This window comes from Accipiter gentilis, chromosome Z (genome assembly GCF_929443795.1).
Source record: "Accipiter gentilis chromosome Z, bAccGen1.1, whole genome shotgun sequence".
Classification (NCBI taxonomy): domain Eukaryota; kingdom Metazoa; phylum Chordata; class Aves; order Accipitriformes; family Accipitridae; genus Astur; species Astur gentilis.
In genome coordinates, this window is record NC_064919.1 from 63,999,060 (window position 1) to 64,023,257 (window position 24,198).

General features: G+C 38.4%; 1 protein-coding gene across 10 annotated transcripts in view; it reads right to left on the minus strand.

The window, feature by feature from the left end:
- MAST4 (microtubule associated serine/threonine kinase family member 4) overlaps positions 1-24,198 on the minus strand; it is a 312,156-nt gene that overhangs the window by 51,244 nt on the left and 236,714 nt on the right. For 7 of the 10 annotated variants that reach the window (XM_049796539.1, XM_049796543.1, XM_049796549.1 and 4 more), the window contains 6 exons: positions 16,105-16,174; positions 12,917-12,937; positions 12,083-12,161; positions 6,349-6,506; positions 4,296-4,371; positions 2,744-2,953 (listed from right to left, as the gene is read on the minus strand). In XM_049796539.1, the coding sequence (XP_049652496.1) occupies positions 2,744-2,953; positions 4,296-4,371; positions 6,349-6,506; positions 12,083-12,161; positions 12,917-12,937; positions 16,105-16,174 (614 nt within the window). The remainder of the gene's footprint in view (positions 1-2,743; positions 2,954-4,295; positions 4,372-6,348; positions 6,507-12,082; positions 12,162-12,916; positions 12,938-16,104; positions 16,175-24,198) is intronic. The other 3 variants (XM_049796540.1, XM_049796541.1, XM_049796545.1) reach the window with 1 other exon arrangement.

Genomic DNA, 24,198 nt, shown 5'->3' on the forward strand with positions numbered 1-24,198 from the left:
TTTGCAAAAGGGACTACATCTCAATACAACATTCACCTCTCTACACATAAAGTTGTGTCTCAATTTGTTAATTTTAGGATGAAATGAAAACTGACCTATGGAATATTAATAAACATAAGCAACATCCATGCCAAATGATACTGATTTCTTATGGTCACATGTCATACTAAAATGACAATTTTATATAAAACCATACTTGCAGAGAGGTTCCATATAAAGGTACATGTAGAAAGGAAGACAATGAAAAATTGAGTTCTACAAAAGATTACAATTAAGGGCGGAAAATGCTATAAAAGAAAACATACAGAAAAAGTACTTCCAGAAGGTTTGATACCATTTGCACAATGGGCTGAACTGCATTTCAAATTTCTTTCAAATGTTCCCCTCTAATAACAAATTATATAATTTAAGGATTATAATGAATGCAAAGAAACTACATCATTCTCCTTCTGATTAAAATACACTAAAAGCCCTCCACTCAAATATCAAAGCACTTCTTTGTTCTGAATAGTAGAAAACACAGACTTAAGTTTTTCATCATCTCTTGCTTATTCAAAACCACAACAAGATTTAAGAAACTAACATTTAAGTTATTAGTATGGACAAATAAGTACTTTTCAAATAATAGATGTCTTATATTTTGGGAAGTTAAAAAACATATGAAAATACAAAGCTACATATTGCTCTTAATATAAGCACTGACATTTTAAGAAACACCAAATATCTGAGAAGAATTAATCTGTAAAGTTTAAAGAAGGAAAATAGAAAAAGGAACGAATACCATCTAGCACTCTGTAACAGGTTTCGAAAGAACCTTAACCGGACACAAGCATTTGTGTTATGTACACTATCAACCAAGTCCAAAGAAAATCCTTTTGCAAACAAAACACCTGCCTATTTTAATCACCAGCAAAATTTAAAGCACCTTTGTACAATTTTGTGAACACTAAGGTGTGTATGTGAACAACGAACTCAATACATGTTACGTTTAAGAGGGATGAAGCAGGAAAGCATTCAGGTCCACTTGACCTTGACCTTAGAATTACAAAAATGTTGGTTGAACCAAACTGCTCAAACCTCAAGGGAGTCTTCCCCTAGTTATGCAAAGTAATCGCAACATGCCAAGTAGTGGTAGGAGATGCAGCTTTCTACTGAACGTCGCAGCTGGGAATTGACAACAAATTAATTACATGAATGCAAAGCACAACCAAGTCCCCATAATCAAGTCGTATGAAGAGAAAGTTTTCTTACTGTCATATTATGCTATTAACAGGTATTATGCACTTGACTCAAAAGTTAAGTCTGAATATTTTAAGGTATTATGGTTTTGCAGAACAGAAAATTTTTACATGACAAAGAATTAGCATCATAGAACATGACAAAATGACTGATTTGGTGCTTTTTTAATAATGCACTGCTTTATATGCAGATTGGAGAATACCTTGCTAGAGTGGTTTTTTTTAGTTGGTTTCAGGGAGGATGTTAGGTGAATGGGTGAACATGTACTCTAAACTTTACTTAGTGTAGCAATTTTAAGAGATATACTGCTGACAGTGATTAACAGTGGTTCAGTGAATCTTAGCTTAGATATGTTTCCTTGTATTTTGACATTATCACTACCATAACATAATTCATAGTCCGTTATCTCCAGTCAACTGGCCAATGCTGCCTGCACTTTGACATCATAAAAATGCAAGTATTTCACAAAAAGGTCACTAGTTCGAACTTCTTTTGACTAGTAAGCAAGCTCTATATATTTTCTCTGTTTAAAAAACAGGGTTTCAATAATCCAGAAATAAATCACTGATGTCTTAAGCTTTGCATTGCTTTATGATGACAAAAAGTTCAAAATACGGTAATTGCAGAAAGCCTATTTACGGAATAGAAGTTAACAAAAAAGCAGCATAGGGAAAAAAACCCAAACCAACCAACCAAAACCTTTAGCAACTGCTCCTGCATTCAAAAGAAAGCAGAAAAAGGACATAAATTAATACAGGCATGGTATCTTAACACCTCAGTTGGAAAATTTCAAGTCAATATAAAATCTGCTTGTCTATCACATTAACTTTGGCTCATAATGTGCTATCAAATCCCACACAAACAAATGAGTACATTACATGCTGTACTCGTTTTTAAAATGATGTACTCATAAACTACAGTGACTTATGTCATAGCACATTTATTTTGTCAAGTTCCAAGTTCTTCTTAATTCATTTAGCTGATTATTCCATGGAAGTTTCATCACTTTTAGAAATGACATTATTTCTGTTAATAAACAATTTAATTATGAAAATATTAGAAATACTTAAATAATTAAATAAATTTAAATAATTCTAGCTAATAGAAAGCTAAGGGTTGCTGTCCGCTTTCTCAACACAGTAGGCAATTAGTAGGATTGATAAAGTGCAAAGTGTGTTATGTTTCCTCATTTATCCATAGTAAATGGAATAGCAAGCCTCCTCATTCAGGGCTTACGCACAAACTTCCGTAAGCAATTTATAACTTGCACTGCATGACAAAATGCTGTCGTTTCTGAAATCTTTATAACCCATCTATTCCAGACTAGTACACCAGAATGTCTTATAGTCTTTGTAGTGGTCATAATGTAGACTAAGACTGCTATGAATAACACTTTGATGGTTATTTGAGTGAACAGTCATGATTATTTCAAGATAACAACTCTTAGGCAAACAGATTTAAACAGTTTTTCAAGCAAACATAACTGTAGTCTGCTGGCTCATACCTCCTGTAGCAATTTGTCTAATTTCTGCTGTAATTCAAAGAAGTATCGTGATGTGATGAGGCCCTGGTGGGATTTATCCAAACAATCTCGAGCCAGTTCTGTGATCTGATGGTGGGTAAAACTAAGCACTCCATCTGCCAGAGGAAGGACATTCTCTGGAGAATGATTTGTTATAATGTCCTGAAGCCTCTCTTCCATCTGAGCTGTGGCCTATAGACAAGTAGATACATGACACATTAAAACAGTTTTACATGAAACTAACAACCTCAGAGGTTATTTCTGATTCCACAACAATTCTGTACTGCCTAAGTTACAATAGCTGGAATGCATGAAATGACTGAAGCAAAAAAGCAAGCAAATGGAAAGACAAAGCGACAAGATGATGCTTCCCTGTATTACAAGTCCAGAAAAGCAACAGCCTTACTACTGTTCTGCTATGCAGATCCTCCCCTTTGACTGTCACTGGTGATGAACTGTGCACTTATCTTGTGATGATCACTAAACAGAACTAAAGGAACACCCATGTCCAAGTCAAAATAATAATTAAAAAAAAGGGAGCTTCCTTCCTTTCATATGGGTGATAACAAGAAAATATTTCAATGGGCAGAGTTTGAATGAATATTGACTGATTAAAAGCACCACAGGCTCACTAGTCCTACCAGATGTGTCTGCAGGCTGCCTGATGTGTCTGTTCTACAGAACCAACTGTCTGGTTCTCACAAAACTGCAGATGCTTAAAAAAGCCCTAAAGGTATTTTTATTAAAAAGTAATTCCACACCTCTTAGTTCCTACCTCAAACACTCCGAGTGGGTCGTTCCACACTTCAGATTGCTGCTTAATCACTCTGCAAATACTGACAAATCTCACTTCATATTTCTATGAAGCAATATGAAGAAAATTCTTCTATTTTTAGGCACTTTTTGGAACAGTATTAGTTTTACCTTATTTTATTTTCCAGGGCTCATCAAAATCCTAGCAGCAACCAAGAGCACAGTGCTCCGAGCTACACAACTGCACCTAGGAACTCATTTGTGCCTCAGACCTCTGGACATGACAGCGACTGTCCTCATTTGGTATCTCATACTCAAACCCCCGTAACTATGTAATGATCTTCACAATTAAAATAAGTATGTAATGACTGTTTTGGAAGAGGAATAAATGCCACTGAAGGAAGGAATTTGCAGGTATTATGAGCAGATGCTGCACAAGACTTAGCAACAAAAACTAGTTTTGGTTTACTAATTCAGTATACATTTGCCCCAAGAACACACCACCTATTGAAATTGAATGTACCATCAGTTTCCAATCAGCAGAATATATTACCAGCATGATTCATTTCAAAACCAGTTCAGCAGCTCTGCCAAATGAATGTCCAGTTCTCAGCAGGGATTTTCTTTATTGTGATTTTATCTTTGTAATAAGAGCTTGGTGATGCTTTATGAAAGCCGTTACAGTGTTGGATCATTAGTTCCCATAACAAAAACACCACTTGCTTAAAACCTATGTAGCCTATCAATTTAGATACTGGGTATCTTAAATATAATTCATTACCTTTGGGAACCTTTCTTTGTAGACATGGTTCATCATAATTATTTCATTGTCACAGCAGGCAGGAGAACGTCCAGGGCTGCAAGCAAAGCAAATTATCCCTTTAAAACTGTCTCAGCATGAACTACAATTAGTCATTATATTTTTGTACAGTTTATTTGCAAAAAAAAGCCAACTGAAAAGGTATATTCTCTCATCAGTGGCACACTTGGTTCCTTTCTGCTATTTCTGACCAGGCCCGAAACATTATTCCATGTGCTTGACACCTAACAAACTATGTCATTTGCTTAATTTGTAACTACACTTCAGGATACAGGCAGTTCTGCAACACTGTGAACATCACCTTTTTCTCAGAAGGCCAACAGAGTTATATTTAATGGCTATACCTGACCCTTTGAAGGCTATGTACAATTAAAATAGCAAAACCTGACAAAGAACTCTGTTACCTGCAAGTGAAAACTTGAGAAGAATGAGTCTTTTTTTTTTTTTTTAACAGCTCATTAAAAAATATTAAAACAATCTATTTTCAATCTGACCAGCAGGTAAAGGCAGCAACATCCTACATATGCATGGGTTCCATCAAAGCTGGGGCACTGTGCCTGTAAAAAAAAGCACAAGACTCGCAGGAAAACAATCCATAAATGGTACCTATGGCCTCTGTTAACCTACAAAACTGCTTTTTGCTATTATGAGCCTCATTGTCTGTTACAAATTCCTTGAAAAATCTCCATCTGGTTTTCCTGGGTGGGTGACACTGGCCCATTCAGTCTGGTCTAAAAGATGTGGAGTAGGAAAAAGACCCCACAAAGAGCATGCTATTCTCTAGGAGTGACTTTATCATAATGTATCATGTACATAGGGGTTTCTTGCATGAGCAGAAGAACTGGCTTTTGGCTTTCTAAAAGGGCAAAAATGAACACTAAAATTTGACCCAAGATATCACAATGGTGGGTCCTTTTAACTGATACGGACAATCTCTTTAGGGACATGCACTGGCAAATCTGCTGAGGACAGGGTAGGTAAATAATTCATCATAACACTTCTGCAGCATAATCCCCTCTCTGAAAATGCTGGGCTCTTGTTTCTTCCCTGGAGGATTTCCATACATTCTGTGATTTCAAATGGAAGATTTTAAGTGCTAAAAGCATAACAGAAATTGAAAAAAAATTAAATATGTGGCAATAAATACAATACAGTTTCAATCTGTAATCTTCTAATGAAGAATGCTTTTTTCTAGTAATTGTTGTGCACTTTCATGTAGGTAATAACTACATTTGTCACAATAGACTACACAGATTTTAAAATAAAATAATAAAAAAGCAGAGTTAAAATATATTGCACTAAAAACCTTATTCCTTAAGATTTGTGTACCTGTGAAACCATTTTTAAACTTTTGAAAGGATCGATACAACAAGTAGAAATATAATACCTCTTTTTTTTTTTTTTCCTTCCAGTTCTTGAAAACTTACCCATAAAATTCATCTGCATTTTCCAAACCTAAACTATTTGGACAGTTTAGAACTGATCTTGGATAAAACATATCTTACATAAACAGCCACTGCAAATGAAATGCAGAGGCCTAGACTTTGGGAAACAAGAAACTGAAGTTCACCTTGGTTAGGTAGATAAAACAAGTGTATAACCCCCCCCCCCACCCGCCCATTTGTTCTTTCACGTTTCTTTCCAGATAGTCCTAGGATATAAATACATTTTGAATTATTTTTGCAAATAAAGACTTTATTCTGTGAACAGTTTGAACTCTGGAAGAGAACCAGTGCTACAGTCAGATCAATAATGAGTAGCTCATCAAGACAGTTCATGCAGGCTAGTTCCCTTCGTTAAGACCTAGCTTACAATGTTAAACCACTGAAGTAAGCCATGACCAAAACCAGGAGCAAGAATTTAAAAGGACTCTTTAATTCAGCCTCAGAGGCATACTTCTTGTATTATACTTCAGCAATTTCACAAATAGTAAATGCCCCCAATGTACAAAACCATGACTCTCCACAGTACGTGAATTTAGATCCAACTCCTACTTCCAGAGAGACAAACTCACCTGAGACTTCGGGACCGAGGGCGCATTGCAGTGGTCCTGCACCTGTTATCACTGGCAATGCTCTCAGTGGTACAGAAATGTTTAGACAAAAAATGTAGTTCATCAGGTGTTGGTTGGTATGGTAACTGGTGTAGCTTCTCTTGGGATGAGCAGGACGACTACAAGAGCAGAACAGAACACAAGCTTCTACCAGAGTGAAAAAACATTTTCAAGACCATATTCAGTGCTCATGAATAAAGCCATTCAATTTAAAAATTATAGTTACTGTTTCCCATGCCTGACTACCTATTTAAAGATGAAAATAATTAGTCTTACTTAATGAGCTAAATATGGAGTAAATATTAAAAAAAAACCCAACAAACCACAAACTACTTCAGTGCCAGAAGAAGGTGCTGTTGCATTTCAAAAGTTCAAATTTCCTCTAAGGCAGAGATGACATCTAAGTTCAGTAACACACATCAATACACAAGAATACTTAAAACAGGGTCTGCTGAAAATTAATTGAGTAGGACAGCATAACTGTAGAGTACAACTTATTGCCACAACACAAACTGTAAATTTACATAATGAAGGTACTTCATTATCCTTATCTAAGACATTATTGATGCTTTTTAAAATAAGAATATAATCTAAATTCTTGCTGAAAAAAGTTCATACGCTGTTTTCTTATAAAACCCTGTACACTCAAAATGAAGTGAAAGAACTTAATACATTTATCAAGAAAGGTTCTATGCCTGACAGAAGTGAAAGGGATTGCATTATACTAAGTGGTTTGTTTGAAAAGTGGAAGATAGACACGTATGAAAATGGATGTGCTACCACAACAACTAGCCTTGCAAAATATCATATTTTACTATCTTTTAGGCAACGCAGCAGGCTACCTAAGCCAAGCTAAATGTTTGGAAGTAGAACTTTGAAACTACTTCCCTGAGCCTGGATTTGATGTCCTTATAAAGACTTGTGTGGTAAAGGCTGACTATACGCTAATTCCTAGGAACTCAAGAAAATACTACTTATCACACTAGATCTCATGAAGTCATCTCTTAAAAGCAAAAAAGAAGAAAACCCACTGCTGGGAAAGTTTAACTCGCACAAGACTGGTCTAAGTAGGAAGGCTGTATCACATTAGAACAAGTTAAAGTTAGCAAGACTGCATTAACTTGCTTTGCTGCAGGCTAAGAAGCATGCACACCAAGAATTTACCACAGTTCATGGGATAGGTAGTAACTTGTCAAATCACCGTAACTCATTTATGAAATTCAGCCATAGCACATTACCAGGCATAATTCAGCACACAGCATAGATAAGTTCTTTCTTATCTGACACTATGGCAGCTAGTCGCAGATACCTTATGGCATACTTCCTACAGCCACACTCCATAAGATAAGATACTCTAGCACAGCACGATTTAACAATACAGACCATCACAGATGGCTATTTCTATAAAATCAATCTCTACCTCTTCAGCGTCACGGAATTCTGGGAAGATCAGGAGGACAATAACCCATATGACACTTTTCCTCATATAAGGTGCCACAGATTCTAGATGTAACAGGATTAAAGTGAGAATCGTGCTTTCGCTAACAACTCTCAGTTGTATCAAGTCCATCGCAGGCACAGAGTGCATTTTCTTGGAGGCCTGAATTCTGATCTCTGTACAAATCCAAATTCTCATAGCAAAACTATTTAAAAAAATCAGCTCTCCTGGCATTCTAGAATAGATGCTCCAAAAATCATGTAAGATTTAACACATTTTTAATATGCACAAACACAGTGCACCCTGGCAATGCAAATTTTTCTTCCAACACAAAAAGGTAAATTTGTAGCCAATACCAGCTAATGTAACCCCAAAGTCTCTTTCCTCATCTCCTTACCCTATTTCCCCATCCAAATAAGCTTCCAAGAATATAACTTACTGCCAAAAAAAAAAACCCCGAGTATTCTCTCACTTTATCATTTTTATAGGCTTTCTCTCCTAGAAGACACACATCATCTCAACTGTATCCCATAGCTGGCAAGATCTGATCCAACTTTGCTAGAATATGACACACAAAAGAGTTTCTTTTCAATTGAATAATCTTAGCAGGAGATATTTTCATTTATTTCAACTTTGTTGTGAGAACTAGTATATGTGGTACTTGCACCACTTCTAACCCCATGAGCTTCCATTAAATTGGTAATTCCATCAATCTCTTCACTTTCAATATCAAAAAAAAGAAAAACCAGCCTAACAAGAAATGGTTAGCTACACTCACCTGAGCTTAACTGTGATTACTACAGACCCTTCTGCCCCTGCTTTGACTTTCAGTTGCTTGTAAAGATCAAAGTTGTGCTCTACTGTGATGTGTAAAAACTGTTTCTGCTCTCCAGCTAATAAATCTCTGGATTAATGTGACTCTTATTTATCCAACACTGAAAAGGGAACATTCTGTGTGTAGGCTACTGTGTGTGAAGTGGTCTCTTGTTGCCTCTAAGAATTTTTAAGAATGTTGAGGAGGAGGTTGTACAGTGCTAGCTGTTTCAGATTCTGAAAAAGTACATTAAACCTATTAGATGGACACACTTCCAGCTTTCATTTTCTGATTCCACATGTGTCGTTCAGTGGGTAAACCCCCACCCCCGCAAAACCTGGAAAGCATCTCTACTAAGAAACAGAGAAATAGTGACTAAATTAAAAATGCAGAGGTTATCCCACTGCTTTTGCAGGGCTCATCAGCAGTAGAAGATTCTTGGGGAAAGAAAAAAAAAACACCTAACCATAAGAAATATATGGCATGCATTCTCTACTGGTGGTTTCTTTAACAAAATTCAAACTTATTTATTAGGAAAAAAGGTTTCTTTCCACAAGTCAGAAATTGTTTGTTCAATGCTAGGGAAGACATCTATTTTATTATTTGTATGATGTGATCTAGTCAGGAAATATTAATGAAGAATTCAACAACAGGCTATTACAGAAGTTAAGATACCCAAGTCCATAAATGACAGCGCTATATTTTTTTCATAAGAAATGTAAAAATTATGTAAAACTGCTCCACATTCCAGGATGCATGCAGTAGTTAGTAAACTTAAGTGGGAAAGAAGTATATGACTAGAATTACCATTTTAAAATTGAAGATGTCAAAGAAAAAGCATATGAGTACAGACTTAAAATTAAAACTGTGTTTTGATATGTTTCTGACACAGCTTTTCATTTCCTTTCTAGCACAAGCCTGTTTCTTATAACCATGGTGGGGTTGCTATCGCAATTACTTATTATCTGACATAACCTCCTTTATGTCAAAATATTTTAAGAGTACAGTGTATCTGATCTAGTTCCAATGCGAGGCGTACAAACATGCACTATGAAAAGTGGTTAGGGAATTAACGTGAAACCAAGCAATTTGCTTGGCAAAAGTAAGATCTACACAGAAAGGAAAGCAGAGGTGAAAAATCAGTGCTGCTGAGGAACAGTTCTTAAGATACATGAAATCCCCCAACCTGGTTTGAAGTCAGCAAGTATGTATTTGACTTCCCAGAAGCCTTTGTGGACAAAAATAAAATAAGAGTTGATCATAACATAAAATGATGATGTTTCATCAGTGTATAGGGTGCAGAACTCAAATATTTCACACTCGGGGGAAGAGAAATCTTACTTAAATTGCAAAAGAAACATTTTAAAAATAATCAGGTGTCAGGTGACCAATAATATGTATCATTCATAAAACAGTACATTTGTTAATGATACAACCCTAAAGGTAAAAAACAAGGCTAAAGATACAAAACCATTTTTGAAAAGTCATAGCTGGACCTACAAGGACCAAGTCCTTTACTGCAGAAGATGTAACTTTCAAAATGCCACCTATTTGCTATTTCCAAAGCAGGCTTCCTCCACAGCTCTATCTTGCCAGTCTCTCAGGTGTGACTATCACAACATAGAGCTTAGTTCCAGATTGTAACATGATGCACTACTTCCTCTCCAGTGTAGAGGTGTGCAAGATGTGCAAAAGTACAGATTCATACTTCTCCCACTGCCTAGCTGTATTGGCTTTGTGTGGCAAGGGTTTGGTAGCGGGGGGGGTGGCGGGGTGGGCAGTGTTACAGGGGTGGCTTCTGTGAGAAGCTGCTGGAAGCTTCTCCTGTGTCCGACAGAGCCCATACCAGCCGGCCCTGAGACGGACCCACTGCTGGCCAAGGCTGAGCCCGTCAGCAATAGTGGTAGTGCCTCTGTGATAACATATTTAAGAAGGAAAAAACGGTTGCTGGGACAGACAGAAACAGCAGCTGGAGAGAGGAGTGAGAACACATTAGAGAAAAAACCCTGCAGACACCAAGGTCAGGGAAGAAGGAGGGGGAGGAGATGCTCCAGGCGCCAGAGCAGAGATTCCCCTGCAGCCTGTGGGGAAGACCATGGCGGTCCACGGTGGAGCAGATATCCACCTGCAGCCTGTGGAGGAGCCCACGCTGGAGCAGGTGGGTGCCTAAAGGAGGCCGTGACCAAGTGGGAACCCTCCGCTGGAGCAGGCTCCTGGCAGGCCCTGTGGATCTGTGGAGAGGAGCCCACAGAGCAGGTTTTCTGGCAGGAATGTGACTCCGTGGGGGACCCACGCTGGACCAGTGTGTGCCTGAAGGACTGCACACCGTGGAAGGGACCCATGCTGGAGCAGTTTGTCAAGAACTGCAGCCTGGGGGAAGGACCCATGTGGGAGAAGTTCGTGGAAGACTGTCTCCTGTGGGTGGGACCCCACGCTAGAGCAGGGGAAGAGTGTGATGAGTCCTACCCGTGAGGAGGATGAAGCAGCCGAAGACCATAAACCCCATTCCCCGTCCCCCTGTGCTGCTGGGGGGCGTAGGTAGAGAATCCAGGAGTGAAGTTGTGCCCAGGAAGAAGGCAGGGGTGAAGGGAAGGTGTTTGGAGATATGGTTTTATTTCTCATTACCCTACTCTGGGTAATTGAGTTAATTTTCCCCAAGTTGAGTCTGTTTTGCCTGTGACAGTAATTGGTGAGTGATCTCTCCTGTCCTTATCTCAACCCATGAGCCCTTTGTTATATTTTCTCTGCCCTGTCCAGCTGAGGAGGGGGGAGTGATAGAATGGCTTTGGTGGGCAGGTTCTCATGCACTGCCATGGTATACACCACAAGTCAGGTGGTACATGCATGGCAGGGGGCTGACACAAGATCACATCAAAAGGATTGCTCTAACAGGCAAAAATTAACAAATTAGATTTATATTTATCCTATTATGTATCCCAAATAATTATTTTATTCTAATTATAGCCATCCAAATTGCTAAATATCTAACCTGTTACTATGCACTAACATCTCACTATTGTCAAGGAAAAAAGACAGGCAAATGCATGATTCATCCCATCTTAAGATAGCAGTCTAACCTAGGATGGATGAATCATGTCAGACTGGTTTCTCTTTCTTTTCATTATCAAGGCAGCCTCACTTAAGACTTGATACCTAACTACCATAGTTAAAATAAGGCAGTATGTCTCCCCTCCTTCTGCCCCCACAGATCAAAAGGGCACAGTTAAACACTACGCACTGCCAGAAAATTTCTCCAAGCAAAGCACACTTTGCCTAAAGTTTTCTTCTATTTCAGTAAAGTAAAGCAGTTTCATAACACATGTTAATTCAAAGTCTATCAACAGTAACAAAACCTACATTGCCTTCTCCTAAGAGAAGCAAGCTACAATGAGAGGATATGGCACATAATAGAAATCTATCAGCACAGCAAAGTGGATACTTACAGAAACAGTTGAGCTGGGTGTATTTGTACCATAGCCAGAGGAAGGGAGGGAAGCCAAAGACCAGCGGCGACCATCAGTCCTGTTGTGAAACCAAGGTTAGTCAAATGAATATCGCAGTATCCCAATACAGAAACATCTGTGAAAGTATGGCTGTGTAAAGCTGCATTCCAAAACCATAATGCAAACAGGGGTTTTAATAAAGAGTCAACTTTCACAGGGGACCACAATAAACAAGCATTCAGCAAGGATGACTTAGGCTTACAGGTTGATTTTTAAGTGTTTTTTTCTAGTTAAAAATCTGTGAGATGAAACAACCAGGAAGTGAATGAACAGTCCACAGAACTGGTGTCTCACTAGCAGATATAGAAATGGACCAGTTAGTCTTCACAACTTTCAGGTCCATTGGATGAAAATTAATGAGAAGCAAATTAAAAACTTGTGAACAAATGCAACCCACAATGCTCTGAACCACAGAACAACCACCACAGTCTGCTTGAAATACAAGGGTAGTGCTTTCCTAAGTGACATCAGTACAGGATACCAGCAAACTAGCAGGCTAATGTCAAATAACTGCAAAGAATGATTAGGAAAAACAAACCTCTTAAATGTTAGATATGTAAATCAGGAAAAACAATTTTGCAACAAAAATCATGCTCACTCAGAATAATAATAATAATAATAAAAACCCCCACAAAACCATAACCAAACTAATTTCTGTTCTTTACCACTTGAGATGAGCTGCACACACACAACATGGGACTTGAACATTCCAAGTGACAAATCAAAAAACAACAATGGGAGCAGTGTTTGGATTTTTGAGGAGGTAACATTTACCTGTCATTTCGGTGCCCATGACTGGAGTACAATTGTATCAAATATGTTAAAAAAGCAAAACAACACATAAATAACAAAACAGGATAATTTTTTATTAATAAACAGTATGATAGTTGGGGAAAGGAGAAAGGAAGCTCTGTTTTACAGCCAGTACAAAGATCATCTCTGAAGTCTTTTTTTACACAAAAAGTGTAATTCCACAGAAGAGAACTGAAGTCATGGCAAATCAGGAACCGTAAACCCTCTTGATGCAGCTTCCCCACTCTTCGTGCTAACTGTCTAAACCAACTTTTGCTTCTCTCCATTCTAATGCTTTATTTCCTACTCCTATTTACCCATCCACGAGCTACAACCCAAGTCTCTGGGACTTTGAATACAAATAGTGTGGGAAAAGAAACTACAGTACATAATTAGTGTTAATACATTAAGAGAACATGTGCTAGAGAGACTGCTGACTGTATCAAAGACTGAACTCTGGAAAAAACTTCCTCCTCCTCCTCCATAATTTTGTTTTAATTCATTAATTCTCCTTCCTTCTCCCATTCCCCCAGGTATGCATGAGCTACCTCCAGATGAATGAACAATTCCTAAAGGAGTTTTCTCTTCATTTTGGCTCAGATGAGCAAGCTAAATATGTTCACAGTTGAAAGAACAAGAACTTGGAAGGTATTTAAAACATGGGTAAGACCCATATATTCTGCAGCGGTGAGACAGAAAGTGCTTCCTTACTGAGTAACTCCTATTGAACGGGGTTACTGCATCATGCAGCAATTCTCACACAGAAAGGCTGTCAAGGGTGGGGATGGGATATCATGGACAGTTACCTGGGAAGCAGAAGTGGGAGAATAGGAGGCATCCATACCGGAAGAAGGGAAAAAAGGGTACCAAGTCCCTACAGCGTTCTCCTCTGGACTCACATACACCACTTATCCCTGCCCTACAGCATGGCTCTACCCACTTCCCAGCAGCAATGGAAAGCAGAATCTGTCACCTACCCATGGGCTTGTAGATGCTGGATTTGCATGTCCCAGCAGAAGAGGCCTACCAGAGTGACTACCAAAGGCAAGTGTTATTCCCAGGCATTGACCACCCCACCAGACGTGGGCAGAGGAAGGCGACACTCCTGCTTGCTGCCGAGGGGCCTAGGGAAGGCTGTCTCCAGCCCGGCGCACTGGCTGGCAGCATGGCAGAGGGCCACCTTCCTGCTGGAGCTCCCTTTGCTGCACCACTGCATGGAGTAGCCAGCAATTGATGAGAAACTGCTACGCTGGGAAGCCCTCCTTCCCCACAGGAGGCTTCCAAACCATTTCCTTTGCCTTTCCCTTCCTTCCTCACACTTCCCCAGCTTTTTAGTATCCTCACTGCCTGGGGAGCTGTGGATGAAAAAGGAGTATCCGTACAACTATACCACCTCGCCTCTAGTCCTTCAACCTGCTCTATCACACTCAGAAACACAAGCTGTCCTTCCCTTCCTTTGTGTCATCATTAAATTTACAAAACATAACAGAAGAGGCATAGTCCGAAGTCTGAGAACAACTCTCATTATCCACGGATCATTTTACTACCAAAATGCATCCTATCACAGGTTATGTGAAAACAACCACAACACACATACCAAAGTAATACAAAAATTTTACATTAATGCTGTTTTAAGCTTAAGTATCATCATGCATTTTCACTATAAACATAGAACAAAATCAGTTTCCATAGCAAATTGCTCTAAAGAAGTTTCTTGAATCCCACTGAAGTGGTGAAATATTCTGAAGTCACAGAAGCTTCTTGTGTTCCTTTAATGAAAGAATTTATTTGGAGCCCATTACAGGGTTCTAAAAATGGTCAAAATCCAAATGAAACTATTGGTAAAGAAATTTACTTTTTTCCTCCTGAATTTAAGGTTTGCAGAACCATAATGATTTTAACTTTGTTGATTACGGGTGGGAAAGGAAAGGAAAACTACTTCCTGCCCTGTATTTCTAAGTAACACTCGGTCTTTCACATCTGCTTTTTCCATTACAAGTTATTTCTGGATTTAATGAATCTTCCTAAAAATATGCTCACAAACAACTGTAATCCATGAAGAGATAGCTTTCCTTTTTTTAAAGATACTATCAAGGGGAAGTAGCTTCAAAAGAAATACTCAACTTTAAGGTGTTGATTGAAAAAGTGACATCATATGCTATTAGAAAGATTGACAAGATCTGGTGTCACAGATTAATTAGATTCAGATAAAAGGAATACACAAGTAAAGTTTTCTCCCCTTCATAGCTTTTAAAAAGCATGAAGCCATTTCCTTGCACTTACTTTTGAGAGCTTGTGTGTGCTACTTTACTGAACTCCCAAAATAAAGGAAGTAAAACTATAGCAGCAAGTGCTGTCTCATCACAAATGCAACAGTTACATGCCTGGCACTACTTAATGGCAAAGCAAGCCACAGCATTTCAATTTCATTTTTTGTGTACATACTCTTGGGTCAACACGTAAACACTGCCTACCCTCCCAGGCTCAGAGTTAATAAACATGTTATTTGAGGTAGGCTGACAAGGTGTTAACTGATAGGTAACCACACCAGCATGAACAGGCAGTCTCCCATGACATGCTATCAACTTTGGTTACGGTTCATTTAATAATAATTTGCTTCATCGATCACTTCAAATTCACCTTAGATTTCAAAAAATTCTACTTGCATTAATTAATCCTCACAACACTCCTAGACAGAGCTGACTGTCTCAGTGGTACAGACAGTGAAACAGGTCAAGGTCAGGTATTAAAGGTATGGTGACTGTATTGCTGCTGCCAGTAAAATCAGGCCCTGAACTCAGAACCTCTATACTAGTGCTCTTATAAGCAATGCTGTTAAGAAACAGTTAAGAAACTGTTAAGAAAAAAAATAAGGAAAAACCTAGATGTAGCTTAAAATTTCCCTGTATCTCAATGGATGAGAAGATAGTGTCTGAATTGGATCCATTCCACTTAAGTCTTTTTTTTTTAATTCAAAAAGGTATGATTGCATTTTATCAGTCATCCAGTAGAAATTCATTGCAACTGAGGTTTAGGAGAGTTTGCAGAATGACAAGTGTTATCTCACTTTTAAGTGATGGACTTCACAAATGTGTTTGCAATCACTTAATATCTGGGGCCAACATTTCCTCTCTCAAAATGCATGCTACATACTACAAACTTCCTCTTACCTTCGTGCAAAAGAAAAGTGGGCTGAGGCACTGGGAGAGAAATTCCTAGGGCTATCTTGAGGACTGCTTCCTGTTGGGAGGGATACACACACAAAAAAATTATTAGGGGAACAGAAAAAAAGAACACACTGAAAAACATTCAGACATACTAAGCCAAACATTTCCAGGCAGGTTAGAAACAAATTTCAGAACTTCTTCTCTCACAGGCTCTGAGAAAATAGGCTCTGAAATAGAATGTTATTTCAACTCATATTTCATTTATATTTGATTTTTAGTTATTGGATTTGAGAATTCTCAAATTAATTTGAGCACTGAAGTTTAAAAAGGGCTGAGGCACTGGGAGAGAAATTCCTAGGGCTATCTTGAGGACTGCTTCCTGTTGGGAGGGATACACACACAAAAAAATTATTAGGGGAACAGAAAAAAAGAACACACTGAAAAACATTCAGACATACTAAGCCAAACATTTCCAGGCAGGTTAGAAACAAATTTCAGAACTTCTTCTCTCACAGGCTCTGAGAAAATAGGCTCTGAAATAGAATGTTATTTCAACTCATATTTCATTTATATTTGATTTTTAGTTATTGGATTTGAGAATTCTCAAATTAATTTGAGCACTGAAGTTTAAAAACCCCCAGCATATTAGCTTGAAAGAAACATATTTTTAATGTCAGAAACAAGGTGGTTTTTTGAAATCAAACAAAACATTTGAAAGATAGAAAAATCATGATCGGCATGATTCAGCCCTTATACAAAGTCTCTACAGCATTTCCACAGGGGCTTTATTGTCATTTTTTCATTGTTCCGTTTTTTTCCAGCTCCAAAACAAACAAGACAAGACACACTGAATGAAATGGGTTTTTTCGCTTAGTTCTGTTACACCAAGGCATGGAAAGGCGACCACCATCTGATGAAAAGAAGCAACTGCACATTGTGAACAGGTTGCAACTTTAGGGTCTGTTACTTCTTCATATTAAAGCACCCAACCTCCTGCTGACCAGCATGAGTGCAGAAAGAAGGCAGCTTCTGAGAGCTGTTCCTGTCACCTCTGCCCCTCAGCACCTACAACTAGAGGAGACACAGTATCTGAAGAAGAAATAAAGATGACCCCTGAAAAACAAAACAAAACAAAAAAACACAACAAAACCTAAAAGGATTTGATTTAAAGTAGCGCTGGCACATATCTAAAAGGCAATCTGTCCTTAAATAGGGAACAGAGTACAACAACAATATGTTAAAGTAATATATTCATTGTAGCATTTTATTTTTGGACATAAATGAGACCGCAACATTAAGCAACAGATTAAAAAAAAGTTCCTGTGTACACAGTTAGAATCAACATTTAACTTCTGAGGAGAAAATTACTACCTACATGTGAAAAGGCCAGTAAAATAGATTAAGTCCTTAGAAGGACTTAAAGTGGCCTTGATTTCTACTTACATTTTTGAATTAACATTGCATTTATCATAGTGATGTGCTTAACAGATCCCATTTATACAAGAAAGCATAATCATGGATCCATTAGGTAGCAAACAAATGCAAAGAACACCCAACCCCCTGCCTTTTTTTGGCTAGAAGCAGATGCAAGATGCTTTTTGAGCTGTGTTTAAATCACATCTTCACAGCTGCTGCTCCCATGGCCCCAAGAGACAAGGATTCCACTCTCACTGGCCAATACCTCCAACTTTTTTTTTTTTCCCCATTTATTTAGCACAGCTGAATTATGTTCTTCCAACATTCCCTCTTCCCCCTCAAGACCCCAGCTTCTTCATTACCCTTCAGACATTTCTGAGGGCCTTGATAATTTCAAGGTGGCAAGGATTTTCATTCCCTGAACATGGGGAGGGAAGCACAGGAAATCTGAAGCCACACGTGTGGCACAGATTTCATTGTCCTGCATGAACTGCAAACACCAAATTACTGAGAGCAACAGTTCATTTAATTTAACAGCTAATTGGGTTTCTTTTGTTGCTACCCGAGCTTATTTAATAAAGATAAGCTTAAAAAATGTGGGTTTTTTTTAAACAATTGTAGCACTGTGCAGATAAAACATTGCCACACAGTTCAGCTACTGCACCAGAAAAACTTAGCAGTAATTTGGAGTGTGTCGTGGACTTAGGTAAGAGCAAATAATAATAATAATTAAAATTTAAAAAAAAAAAGGACAAAGAAGTTACCTTAAACTCTGGCAAAAGAGCAGAGAATGAGGCTTAATGTGGTGAGACATAAGCAGCTTTTGACAGGAAATAATTTGACAAACCAGCGTATAGGAGTTTGTAAACTGATTCCTCTGATAGCTATTTTAAAGTTATATATGGATATAGACAGATATTTAACAGATATCAAGGACATGCCTAACCATCCATCAGTCAGTCAGAACATATTTGTAAACTTCACACAGAAGCAAAAAACCTGGTGGAAGAATGCAGTAATTTTATAGCCATTACAATGGATTTGAGGAGACAATGCTGCAAACCACCTCACTAGAATCAACACACATCACTTCCTCACAGACAAAACCTGAAGAAGTCAAAGTCTTACTCAGGAAGAGCATCAGATCCTGTTATTAGGAAAATCAATTCGCAAGCACTATTTCCAATAGCAAATGAGCTTTTAGAATAACAAAACTGGTAAAGCTGTATATGTAATACCTGGATACTAAATTCTGTGGGTTTATCTAGAAGTCTAAGAACTCAGACAAGCTTTAAAACAGAGAATGAAAATACAAACCCTAAACAACTGGAGAAACAGCTAGTGCTATTGTGGGTTTAAGGTGTGGTGTTCCAGAAAAGCAAGACAGGTCAGAAGCAGAATCCTATACGTGACCTTCATCCATCACAGCATTCATCCACCCATCTGCAAGTCAATACCTGGGAGACTTTCAAATAAAAACCAGTGCCAGTTAATTCTCTGTCCATATGTGCTGTTCTTGCTTATTAGTCAAATCCCACTGTTCTCTGGGATCTGCTGGCTGTTACACGTTTTAGTCCTAGGGTATCTCTATGCTGTTAAGATTACTGTTGATGTTTCTGACCTGGTAAAGTAAACCTGATTGGTGGTCATGCATTAGGTAAGTAATTAACTCCAGCACCCTCTGGGAGACACAATGAATAGGCAATCAACATACCAAAACAATACTCTACCTCATGACAACACACAGGGTAGCTCATTTTGCAAGCAGCTATTGTTAAGAAAACTGTATTGAGACTAATTAAATTGTGATTGTTTTGTAACTAGCTTCAAGTAGTCCTGTGTCTTTGCCACAGAGGGAAGATGTTTTAAATCTTTTAAAAAGGCATTTGTTACAGTCACTGTATATTATTAATGTATTTTTAATAGCTGTCTACTTACAAAACAAAGTTTCAGATGCAATGACTTTGTTAGTACTGAGGGAATAACAGATTAATGATAATTGTTATCCCAAATTCCTAATGCATCAAAGACAAATCCATCTTGAAGTCTTGATATCATTATTTGATGGTCTTTTAAAATGAATCACAGTACTTCAACACCAGAGTAATACAATATAACAATGGGTCATACATTCCTCTGTGTCAGTTTACTTGGTGGTGAACACACACTGTGAAGTGAAAAATACAAGAAATGATCCATCAACAGTTAGAGATCTGACTTTCATACCATAACAAACAGTGCCAGTCAGCAGGTGCTTTCCACTGAGATCCACTCACAGGTGAGGAGCTCAAGCTACTTCAAAACCTAGATTAATTATGCTTCACACCAGCAAACAACTTTCCCCAGTAACAGCAAGGAAGATTTGAATAGCCCTTAAATCTGTTTGCCATTTGTTCTGACCACTACTTAAAATACTAGCAGTGCTGTGTTTTAATGGGATTTAATTTAAAAGTCAGTTGTATCTGCATGTAACTTACCACTTACACTTTCCTCTCCTGTTCCTAAACTAGTAGATGCTCTGAAGTTGCTATAACAGTTTTACTTTACCCAAAAGCAAGACTAAATAAAAAGTTTTATATTAGCAAAACCATTTCTATTATTCTACATGACAACAGTCAGAATTGAAATATTGTATTATTTTCCTCTCTGTAAGTATCAGTTTTCTGTCAAAAAACGACATTTAGAACCCTACTTTAATCTTTAGCTTTCAGCATTCCCATACTTCACCATGAAAACACATTAAGCCTTCATTCATTTAGAAACCTTGTCCTCCTTTCCCCAAAATCCAGTCAATGCATACTATATATAGCTAAAGCAGAAGAGCACAGAAACTGTGCATGAGAGATTCTTCTTTGCTTCAAATACACTGTAGTCAGCCAGTACTCATTATCACCTACATTGGACAAAACCCACAGGATTAAAGTTAAAAATCCAGGGAAACTAAATTTGACGCACACACACAAATGCCTCCAGTGTGATTCAAACCCTAACACAACTAAAATACCTGGTGCAAACAGCTTTGTTCATTACTATACTTCAGTGTAACTAGCTGAAGTATGTCTAACGAACAAAATTATCTGATGCAAGCAGTAAGTCCTAATGTAGTGAAAGCAGAATATTAGCAGTCAGCACTCTTAACAGTGTCTGTCAAGAAAAGTCTAAAAAAACTAGAAAAAGGATTACAAGTGGAAGTAAGACCTCCTTGGCCTTAAAATTTTGTTTTAGGCACTTGCATCTTGTAACCCCATTCATAAATTTATTGAATCCAACAGGAAAGGTCATGTTTGTCCCTGTCGTACTTAGTGGATGATTCTTCAGGAACCCTCATGTTCTGGTATATATGGCCAGCATGTATTTCTCTTCCCATTCCATGAAGAAGACACCTCTGGACTGATTTAGATAACAATACGGGCTTTTCAGTCTTCCTGTTGCTAAAGCAAGCAAGTAATAGTCTTTCAGTCCTACGCAAAAAGTTCTCACATTCTATCCTACCTGCCTTTCTCCCCACATGATCCCATCTGAACATGTATGACCATAAAAGCATGCAGTATTCCAGATGAAATCTAACCACTACATTGTACAGTGGCATGAAATCTTCCTAAATTCAATTAAAAATTACTTCCTTTACACATGTTCAGAGATTAGATTTTCAAAGCTATGGTAGACTGGTCCTTGCAAACATCATCTGATCTAGAAAATACAGCCAGGTCCTTCCCTACATTCCCTACAATAGATGAGTCCACAGCTTACAGTGGACATTTCTGTTACTGGTCCTCCAGCACAAAATGCTGCATGTTGCTATGTAATTTCATAGTTTTTTATTTCCAGTCCTTGAGATCATTCAGTCACTTCAACGCAGTTTCCCAGTGCTGTTTCATACTGGATGTCATCCAAATTTACATCAGCTACAGTAATTTTATGCCAATGTCACTTATGAGAAGAATAAAATGTTTTGCCCACAAACCCCAAACCTGCAGACTCTACTGATAACCTCCACTCCCACTTTATAATATTTCTCATTTTAGCATAACCCCTGTCTTCTCTCCTTTAAACAATTTCCTACTTATCTTGCAATTCTTGTCCTAGTATTTGTTGTCTTAGTGGCAGCACATGAAACATTTATGAAAATACAGACAAGTAAGATTTACAGCATTGCTCCTAACAGCTAAATCTTGTTCCTACAGCAGATACAATTAAACAGCACCACATGTGACTATTAATCTTTAGGGGTTAGTATCACCCACAGGAACAAGCTCCTGTGACTATTAAGGTGAGGACACCTGAATGCCCTGACTTGCTGAGATTATAATCATTCACTTTGCAGGCTGGGTGGTGCAGATGACCTACCTACACAGCAGGTGGCAGTCAGCTGGAAAAGCCCATTAATGACCAGCGCACCAGATGTTGTCCAAGCTGATGCTGCAACCCTTCGCTTCCCACAATTCTGAATGTACCCACAGTTCATGCAAAAATTAAAAGGATCTTTCAGCAGGTTTAACAGCTTCCAGCCCAGATACTAAAGGCAAAGGATCTCCAAATAACTAATCTAAGACAGTTGCTAATAACGATGACGGTCTGAACCCAAAGAAGTGACCTGGCATAGATTTGTTTTCTATAAGAAAGAGAAAGACTTGAAGTAGTAAAAGCTGAAACGCTTGAAATCTTTTATGATCTTTACATGTATGCGTAAGGCATAGTGGGAGACTTCAGCTGCAAACTAAAATCCAACTTTCCACCAACACAAATTATCTCTGCAGGTAGCTACAGGTCCTGCACAGAGGAAAAGGGTATTATATGTATTGTATTAGTAATTAGTGTCTATAACAGAGGTATTATATATCTGCTGGATACATTATCTTTTTCCTACCCTCTTTTTAACCCTCAGTCTCAGACCTTAGACCTCTCTGTGTGCTCCCAAGCCTTGGATTACTTACTGCTGTAATAGCTCTTTACTATAGCCCACGAGCCCTCATGATCACTGTTGCTTACAAATGAATCTGCCCCTTCTTTGACAGGTGCTACTTGTGCACTATTTGCATGCTGCACAATATACTTACTTCATCAGTGTGGTGCTGTCTCAATTGTCTCTCTCTCCCATCCTACCACATGAATCTGAGAATGACTGAGACAGTAAGGCTACCAAAAAACTTTACACAAGTATTCAGTGTTTGTCCAATACAGCTTGCACCTGCAAAGATTAACAACAGACTCCTGTGTAGGAACAATCCTCTATTATCCCCAGAGAAAGCAATGAAAATTGGGGAGCAGGAGGACAAATTTGCCTGAGAACTCTATATAACTTTCTCATATGGGGCAATTATCATCATCCTAAACTTGGGCCACTGCTCCTACTCAAAGGATGTCTTTCTAAACTAGAGAACAGCTGGTGCCTTCAGTTCAGACTGCATTGGGGACTAAAACAGGATTACAAGGAAGAAGACTGGTATAAAAATGCACCTCAGAGAATTATGATTATGTTCAAGAGGCTCTTCTAAAATAGAGCGATACTGCTCACATCCAATCTGTTACAGCCAACTCCAATCCAGATTGTTATGATTACCCAGTAGCGATATAAGCTCTTGAGGAGGTCTGAAGTAATGGCACATTGTTTCCAAAGGTGCAGCCAGACCTCTAAATGATCACTCTACAGATATCAAAGATGAAAACATTCTTAAGCAAATCCAGAGATATTGCCACAAGTGTTAATGCAGTGCACTCTGACCAAGAGAGCTCCACCTTGAGATTCATAACATGCCTTCACGCACCTTGCTTCAGTTGACAGAGGATGCGGAGCATATTTTTGCCCTCAGAGATGTGAGGTCTTGGGGGGGGGGGAGGGGGGGGGGAAGGGGACACACACCAACAAACAGGTAACTTAAACTAGCAGTCCAAATAAAACTCATCTCAGGTATGAGATGCAAGCAAAGGTAACTAAGTACCTATATTGCCTCTTCTCCCAACAAGCAATGAATTAACATAGAAAGGAACAGGTTGTTTGTAGATCCATGCAAGGTTTTGTCCAGAGTTCAGTGTCCTCACAAGGGATGAAAATACTGACTTCAGATACATCTGAGGCACTGAATTCCCATGCAACACCAAGGATCTTATCAGGACTATACAAGAAAGGCCCAGGATAACACTGAAGATTATAAAGATGATAATTAATAGAAATTGATCCTGGGTGGATTTTGAAGAGTCTGACAATCTTGATTACCTTCAGCTTGAATAGTCTATAATAAAGTGATAAGGACCTGCAATAACAACTAAGATGGTAGAAACATGAAGTCAAGAATCTAATCCACTTCAATAATAGCATCTAATGGAATTATTTTCAGTAAGGGCAACTGCAGTCTCTCTGCAGAGATGGCTGGAGTAACCTGACAGTAGGGAGTACAGTAGTGGGATACAGTACCCTAAAAGAAACAGATCTGACAGAAAAGCATTGCTAGTATGAAACCAGAAGCCAAAATGTTTTTTGTTTTTTTTTTTTTTTAAAAAAGGCATGAGCAGTCAGGGTCATGTGTAATCTACCTATCTTTCTATTTGAATTACTCAAACCACAGCAGGTTATGTCCTTCGTTTTCATGTTTCATGGAATCAGGAAGCTACCCACCAAGGAACCTCTGGGCACTTCCTTTCCAAAACCAAAGCAAAAGGACTTCAGAGTATGTCCAGACCTTG